Here is an 8,867-nt window from a genome sequence, read left to right on the forward strand (position 1 = left end):
CTGACTGACTTCTTCCGGAATCTTTTTTTTTTTCTTTTGATCTGAGATTTTAATCAGGTCTAAGTTTCCTTAGCATTTTGTATCTTCTTCTAATAGGAACTGCCCTCTTCTGTGGCAGAGTAATAGAACAGTAAAAGTGAAGGACCTTAGCTTAATCATTCCTGTTTCTCTTATTATATGAGCATATGATTATTATAGCAGAGGATACAGAGTAAATCAGGGAGTGCATTATAATAAACACAAGAAAATTTTTCATCCCACTAAGGATGTTATGTTATTTTTTAAGAAGGCTGCCCTTTTAAAATTATATCATGGAAAGGTCTTTGAACAACACTGATTTTCTCCTGAAAGCCACATCTAATGACTAAGAGAAACTAATTAAAAACATTCCAAATATTTGAGGGATGGCACAGAATCATTCTCTATTGTATCACGATTGTATTCTGGGTGTGCTTCTATTTTATAAATAATGATAAAGATTTGAGGCATTTATACATTGGTTTCAGATAAAGGCCTCTAAATACTTAGGGCTGTTCAATTTCAGCGTGTTCTCAGAGTTTTCATTCCTGCTTTTTAATCATTAATGATCTCTGTTTGGTTCCTTTTTATTTTTTTCTGCAAATCTTGCATAGAGTAAGGAATGGAACGCAATGATCTTCAAAGTCCAGCTAACTCTTTGATGTGTCTCTCCATTATTATCACATTATTTTTCATCACGGTTATACTTGTTTTCCTGACTATGCTTTATTTTTCCTGGATCACTTTATAAACTTGGGGCACGCTGTTTTTATATAATGGAAGCATATTGATGCATGGAATAACAGAATCATAATATTCCCATGGCAGGAACCTTGCAATTTACCCAATCTGAATTATAACTGGACTGATAGTGAACTGCGTCTAGCGCAGGAATTTAATTCATTGCCTCTCTATACTCTGGTCCTGAATTAGTTACCAATTACTATACTCCCTTTCTCAACCAGTTATGCCTTAACAGGAGCATCCAAAGTGGATTTTTGCTGAAAAGGATAGAGAGAAAAGCTTTGGTTGGTAGGACTGATTCGAAGCACAGAGACTCTGCCTGGAGAACATCTGGCAAACTCAAAAGGAGATAAACTGGCTTAAACCCTTCGGGGATTGTGCAGCCTGCCCTTGGGTGGAGCTTCCCTTGCAATTTCAATGCCTCCTACTTGTCCCTACCACCCCCTCCCCCTAACTCCAGAGAGGACGAGAATGGCCTTGGCATCGGCCAGCTTGCTGTAAGTGATGTCTTTCCTTATCTCCCAGCTGACAAAACAGCACCCTTCATCAGCTGTATTTAAGGGCAGAGTCCAGCAGAGCCTCCAGTGACAACAATAGCTCCCGGAGCTCAAAGACAAGAGGATATCAACGGGAATCCTTTGAGACTTAAAAGACTCTTGCGATGCTGCCAGCAACATTCAAGCTTTGTGCCGGAATTTCCTACCGACACTTGCCCAACATGACAGGTAAGGATGAATAACAATGCTTGAACAGCAAGAGAAAACTGGAGACTATATTTTGAGGGTTGGTAGCTGAACTCAGGACAAATCTTTTGAATGGTTCAGGCTGGCCATCTGTGTTTAGCTCTTTGGAAGACAGGATAGGCTGAGAAAGTTGATCCTGATCCTTTCTGCAGCCAAAACTAATGCTTTCTCCCTGAGCCATAATGAAGCACCTATGTTCTTTTTTTTGCTTTGGAAATCAATATGGATCAAACCAAATCAATAGGTGTTCATGAACAGTAACAGATACAATTTGAAGGTGGAAGATTGATGGAAGGTTAATTTTTTTCCAGATAGGCAGGATGGGTCCCTGTAGCCTGCAAAGATTTTCTGACATAATCTGTTAGTTCCTGGGATTACCTTTGTGCTTTGTTTTATGAAGCAGCATAGGTACAATAAAGGCAGAACCATGCTATATGCACATCATAAAGTTATTTCCCTTTTCAAATTAGCTTGGGAGATTGTTAGGATCCAGTTGGAGTGGAGGAGTGGAGTGCAAATAGAGAGAATAAAGGAGAATGACAGTGATAGGGAATACACCTTTCCTTTGAAGGTACTGCTTGCATTCTTCTCACTGCCAATTTATCATGGCCCAAGTGTTATGTTTTGGACACCAGATGAAATGCAAAACGGCTACATGTAAATTGAGCAACAGAAAAATGTTTTGCAAATTCAGATCATATGCCACTAAGTCAGCACCCTTACCTACAATAGCCCCTCAGATGCACATGAGAATAGTGTTTCTGTACTATTCAGAAACAGTTTTTCTAGTGGAGAAACATGTCAGCTATTGCTTTCTGCCTTGCATGATGTTGGTGAGGGCAAACTCTTCCTGCCTATTGAGAGCCTAAGATTTGTGCATTGGCAGTTAAGTGTTTTATTTATTTCTTTTTTCTCCACCCTTACAATAACCACTGTTAGACCAGCTCTGCTTTCACTATCAGCAGATTTAGTGGTTAGTATCGTATGGCTTTTCCAAAGTCATGTGTTGAGGGGTACCAGTTCTTATGTTGATTGTAGTGCCAGAAGTAGTCTCTCCTTCTGAGGTTATCAGCAGCTTGGAAGGAAAAATATTGTGGAACCATTGAGGACGGTGATAAACCAACTCTCTCTCCTCCTAAGGCTCTAGCTAGTTTTGTAATTACCATTGATTTGCATTTTAGAAAAATGCCTTCCTTCTTTCCCTACAATTGGTCAAATATGGCACATAAGAATTATTAGGAACCAAACAATGGCTCAAAAGCAGGACTGAGAATTACTGTACTTAAGGCAATTATATTAGTTGAAATATTCATCCGGAATGTTTATATTCTACTTTTCATTCATCTTGGATCTCAAGATGGAAAAAATGGGGTTTGCAAGCAGACTCCCATCTGGGCACTGACCAGACTCAGATCTGCTAAACTTAAGCAAGGAGGTTGTTTTATCTGAACCATGCTCTGCCTTGCCTTTTTCAGTAACTCACATGCCTCTTTTTAACCATAGTGCATTAATTTTCTTTTCTGTATTAACCTTACCTTAAGTACTCTGCTATATATTATCAAAATCAGAAGTGGAATTATGGTCTGCTATGGCACATTTTGGAATTTAGCTTGTTTGGTTGTGTATTGAACAACAATCCCACCAGGCCAAAGATTAATTTAATAATCAATTTAAGCCAATTGTGCAAACACAGAAGACAGAAAAACTGTATGGACTTCTCCTTACACTGAATTATTATTTAAAAATAAAAAAGCAGAAGAATACCAAATTATGGATGCACTTTTATCCAAATAAATGTGCAGTTATTTTAAAGTGCAGCAGGAAGAATGAGGATTTTCTGCATCTGGAGGCACAGAAACTTCTGTTCTTCAGTGCAGGATTCATTTCTCCAAAATTCTGGAAAATTCAGAATCAAAGCTTTTCATGGCTTCCCTCTACAGATGTGCAACCAACAGCACACATTGCCCACTCAGAAACTGTGCTGGCTGAGGATGGTAGGTGTTGTAGTCTCAACACATTTACAGGATACTAAGACATTGTTCATAATCTCATAGAGGGTGAAGAAGCAATCAGTGTAAGAATTCCTTTTCTTTCCACCCCCAATAATGTTGGGACTTCTTCCTCTTAGGTTTGAAAAGACAAGCAGCTGTAGCTATTGTCCAGGAACTGAAGAAAGTTGCATTTTCCAGGCCTGGCCCTACCCAGTGGATCAACAACGTACACAGAAGGAGTTCTCTTCTAGGCAAGTAGGATGTGATTTTTCTTCCCAGAAAGGACCTCCCTGTTTGAGTGTGCTGGTGGTGATGACAGAAGATTGTAGTTTCTTTGATTTCTATTTCTTAAATCTAATTCAATTGTGCAGGTTCAAGGCTGGAAGAGAACCCTTTCAGTGATATGGAGATGTCCTACATCAAGCAAGGAGAGGAGGCTATCCAGAAGTCTCTGAATATTCTTGGAGAAAAAGATGGCTGGAAAACGGAGGCAGTGATGGTACGCTTAACAGTTTTACAAGAGCAGACTATCTATTACGACATAGTGACAAAATTCAGGTTGCTACAAAGTAGAAACAGTTGAAAGGCAATAAGAAATGGCTGGTTGTAGCATTATGAGCCACAACAGAAATCCACTCATTTAAGTACAATTTAATCCAGGCCTCTTAGCTCAGCTAGATGAACTTGGGGCTTCAAGGATGGCCCTGTGTACAACACAACAGTTGTGCAGCTGGGGCTGTCTCAGAGTGCCTATGTATCCCATTAATACCTTCCAGTTAAATCAACTGTCTTATTTCTACAGGGCAATGGTGACAAAGTCTTGAGCAAAGTGTTGCCTGATGTGGGGAAGGTTTTCCAGCTTGAGGTAGTGGTTGATCAACCCCTGGATTGTGTCTATGATGAGTTAGTGGAAAAGATGGAGCAGATGGGAGACTGGAATCCGAATATTAAAGAAATCAAGGTAAGGCTCCTGCAGGTAGAGGCCCTTTTTGGAAATGAGAAAAAGTTGCATGGTTGCATGTGTTTTGCTTTAGTGGGCCTTTCAAAACTTTTAGAAGCAAAATAGTAATATTTTTCAGTAATAAAGTATAATTATACCTAGAGTTAAATTGCTGCAGAATATTCAGTGAAGTTTGGGAGATCCTGTTCCCTAGATGTTGAATCATAATTCTGGGCATCCTTCATTCTTGACCACAGTGGCTTTGGTTGCAGGAGACACTAGTTCACTAGACATTTGGAGACTCTCAAGTACAAAACCCCGATGTATAATAAGCTTTACTTTTAACATGAGCAAGTGAAAGTGCAAAAGTAATATTTGCAACAGCTAGGGGTTGAGCTCAGCATTAGTTTCTCCACCAGCTACCTACTCTTTCGATGTGTTCTCTCTCTCACTCTTTTGGAGGAAATTTCCTTCAATATATTGGCTGTGTATAGTCAGAGATGCCCCAGCTTCTGAGATAGTGTTGCGGCAATTACAAGCTAGCAGCTCCCAAATGTAGGCAAGGCGAGAAATTCACTTCTAGTGTCTCATTCCCTCCAGGTGAGGGAATACATTTATTGCCTCTTCCATGGCATTGACTCTTTAACCTGTGATCCAAAGTTGAATTCATTCTACATTTTTTGAAATGTTCCAACTTTCTTTCTCCATAAAAATTTTGCTTTGACTTTTTAATGATCTGTTGCACAATCAGCCAGATGTTCAGAAGTTTTATCCATTTGTTAAGTCCTTCCCAACAACCTGATAGGCAAATGTACTACTACTACTACTACTATTATTATTATTATTATTATTATTATTATTATTATTATTATTATTATTATTATTATTATTATTATTATTATTATTATTATTATTATTATTATTATTTAAATGGCCATATTTACATAGATTCTCCAGAAAATTGGCAAAGACACCGTGATCACTCATGAAACCTCAGCAGCAACTCCTGGCAACGTAATTGGTCCACGAGACTTTGTCAGTGTCCGGTGTTCCAAACGGCGTGGCTCTACATGCCTCTTAGCTGGCATGTCAACCACCTATGCCGCCATGCCGGAACAAAAAGGAGTTATCAGGTATCTCTTGCCTTTACTTAAATTACATAGTTCAGTTACAGAACAGATGCCCAAATCTAGTCCTTCCAGCTAAAGTTGTATCAGAACTTGCCTCAGTAAAGAAAATTACAGTTGTAACCCAACACATGTAGAGAGCACCAGGGTGAGAAACGCTACCCCTAAGACCTAATATAGTTACTAATGCAGTGGTCGGGGAACAGGGGTAAATTACCCCAAATGGGGTAAAACTGAAAATCCTGGGGGTAATGAGGACGGTCGCGCTGGCGCGACCGTTCTCATTACCCCCAGGCATTTTATTTCCGACATTCTGTTCGCCTTCGGTGAATGCTGCTGGGATCGGGAATCAAGGACACAAATGAGAGAAGGGGAGGGAGGAAGCAACGGAAGCCTGTCCTGCTCTCTGGCTCAGCAGCTTCGGTTTCCTCCCGCCTCGTTCCTCTCTCAGTCGCTCTCTCGCTCCTCCACCAGCCTAGGAAGAAACTGCTTCAAAGAAGCGGGGGTGAACGGGCGCTGGAGGAGCTGCGCTCCGAAACCACCAGAAATGAAGGCAGGCAGGCAGAACGGAGGATTGAACCGTGGGCGGCGGGGTGGGGGTGAACGGGCGCTTTGGGAAGCTGCGCCGACAGGAAAAGCCACCCTGCCGGCTTCTTTGAAGCAGTTTCTTCCTGGGCTGGTGAGGAGTGAGAGAGCGACTGAGAGAGGAACGAGGCAGACACCTGAGGGATGGGGCTGAGGGAGGGAGGGAGACACCTGAGGGATGGGGCTGAGGGAGGGGAGGGAGACACCTGAGGGATGAGGCTGAGGGAGGGAGGGAGACACCTGAGGGATGGGGCTGAGGGAGGGAGGGAGACACCTGAGGGATGGGGCTGAGGGAGGGAGGGAGACACCTGAGGGATGGGGCTGAGGGAGGGAGGGAGACACCTGAGGGATGGGGCTGAGGGAGGGAGGGAGACACCTGAGGGATGAGGCTGAGGGAGGGAGGGAGACACCTGAGGGATGGGGCTGATGAAGGCAGGGCCGAGAGGCGAGGCTTCTCAGCCGTCCTGCAGGGACTATCTGTCGCTCAGGGTTGCAATGAGGAGGCATTGGCGCTCCTGAACTTGGTGAGTTTGCTGGCAGACGTTTTATACCCGACTAGGTAACAACATCAGATGTTACCTAGTCAGATAATGAAACGTCTGCAAGCAAACCACCAAACTCAGACTCTTTCTCTCCCCCTTCTCCCCCCGCCCTTGAAAAAGTGTTTCTGAGTGAAACTGGTCCCTGGCACAAAAAGGTTGGGGACCACTGGTTTACATACAAATAGTGTATGATTTCCTTCCTTTCAAATCAAGGGGTAATGTCGGGCGTTTATAAATTTTTTGGGGGGTAAAAGGTAAAAGTTCCCTGACCCTGTACTAATGAGATATCTGACATCTTCTCTTAGCCAATGGGTTAAATAAGCTATGACATGATGATGTGAGGGATGGTGTCAATGGAGAGGGAGGTGATGTGATGGACTTTAATAAAATGGTAGTTTCCCAGGAAGAAAGGAGCACATTCAAGGAGGGAGGGGGCAAGACAAGAAGCAATGCAGTCCAGAGCTGGATCAAAGACAGAGGGAGAAAGGATAGCCACTCCCTAAACTCTCCCAGGACATATCCATTAGGCTGTAAGCAGGGATGGGATCCGACTGGTATAACTACCGGTTCTGTCTATTAGCGTTGCATGCGCAAGTCGTGCGAGTTCAATTTACAACCTGCTGAGCTGCCTGGACAGCTGAGCAGTGCTGCGTGCAAGTGCGCAGTAGTTGGAAAAGCCCTTTTTTCCTGCTTTTTCAACTGTAGCTGTGTCCCGCAAAGCAGGTGCAGTTGAAAAAGCAGGAAATAAAGGTAAGAGCCCGGGCGGGCGGGTGGGCCACAACAGCAGCATACAACTGGTTCTATATCGGCTGCTCTTCGGAGCAACCAGTTCTACAGAGGTGGACAGAACCGGTAAAAACTCACCCCTGGCTGTAAGTAGTAAGGGTTTAATCTGGCAAGATTCTGTCTGTTGAATGTAAGCATATAAAGAACTGAACTTTGGCTGGGTTATTCCATGTTGTTCTTGGGCCTCTGCTTAACTATTTTTTTCTTTACTGCAGAGCGGAAAATGGTCCCACATGCATGGTTCTTCGTCCAGTTCTAGGAAATCCCTCACAAACCAAGTTAACTTGGCTTCTCAGCATTGATTTAAAGGTAAAGATATAGCGCAAACCAGGTTAAATTATGGTGAACATTACTTTTATAAAAACACTTCCATGTTAAATGTGTACATAGAGAATTGGCGAAGAAATCAACTTCTGTTTTCATAATTGAAACTTACCAGTAGCAAATTTGAGGCCAGAAACATAAAACTCCTTAATGCAGGCTTAATAAATTTACAAAATTTATAGTCCCCAAATTGCAGCTCTCCAGAAGCTGCTGAACTACTAAGTTTCTTTTTCTTGACATGGAGCTTAAGTCTACTTATAATTGCATAGCAACCTGGTTTAACATCCCCACTATTTATTTTTTAATTCCAGGGATGGCTTCCAAAGACACTGATCAACCAAGTTCTTTCTCAAACCCAAATGGATTTTGCTAACCACCTCCGGAATCGTTTGACCAACTCTATATCTGCACAAGCCCTCAGATGCTAAAAGAAATGTTCCTTGCTGGCAATTGTTCCTGGATGATGCTCTGACTCCAGCCACTCCAGCCAATCAGACTGAATACTGAAGACAATCCCAGAGAATTGATGCTTACCACTCTCTCCTGCTAAGAGGCAGACTTCTTTCCTTTAGGTTGCATCCTTATGTTTAAGAGCCTCCCCTTAGAAAGAGCTGCACAAAGCTTGTGTTCAGGACTCTGGCAGAATAAGGTATCTGGCTTAGGTATAGCAGGCACTGAAGGTGATACCAAGTGATATCAATGGTGGCATCAACCATGTAGTTTGCTGGGATTCAAAAGGCTAGCAATTGCTTGATGGGCAACATGTTGCATCTTATTTCTTATCAACGTCTAAATTCTGAAATACATAAGGCAAGATAAACTATATTGAGAAGGCTGCTGGAGCCTACGTTATAGGCTACAATAGAATACAACTAGAGTTCAAGACTAAGAGAGGAAAGAACCAGCATCTTTGATGAACAGATTACTGTTTCACCTGGACAATACTACACTGGCTCTCTATACTTGGTTTAGTATTCAGTGTGCTTAGAGTAGGTTAACCTACCTTGGCTACTTACTGATAACGTGCCAGGTTTGACCTGTAACCTCTTCATTTCAAAGCAACTGAC

The 8,867-nt window shown here is 42.3% G+C and overlaps 1 protein-coding gene across 1 annotated transcript; it reads left to right on the forward strand.

The window, feature by feature from the left end:
- The first annotated feature begins 1,100 nt into the window (after window positions 1-1,100).
- On the forward strand, window positions 1,101-8,242 carry STAR (steroidogenic acute regulatory protein). Its single transcript, XM_026671338.2, has 7 exons — window positions 1,101-1,487; window positions 3,634-3,747; window positions 3,868-3,995; window positions 4,299-4,457; window positions 5,385-5,569; window positions 7,692-7,785; window positions 8,112-8,242. The coding sequence occupies exons 1-7, from the start codon at window positions 1,424-1,426 to the stop codon at window positions 8,226-8,228; spliced, it is 861 nt and encodes a 286-aa protein (XP_026527123.1). The 5' UTR covers window positions 1,101-1,423; the 3' UTR covers window positions 8,229-8,242.
- Window positions 8,243-8,867: the final 625 nt, after the last annotated feature.

This window comes from Notechis scutatus, chromosome 7 (assembly GCF_049901735.1).
Source record: "Notechis scutatus isolate UNSWTSFEM ecotype Mainland chromosome 7, rNotScu1.2, whole genome shotgun sequence".
Lineage (NCBI taxonomy): Eukaryota > Metazoa > Chordata > Lepidosauria > Squamata > Elapidae > Notechis > Notechis scutatus.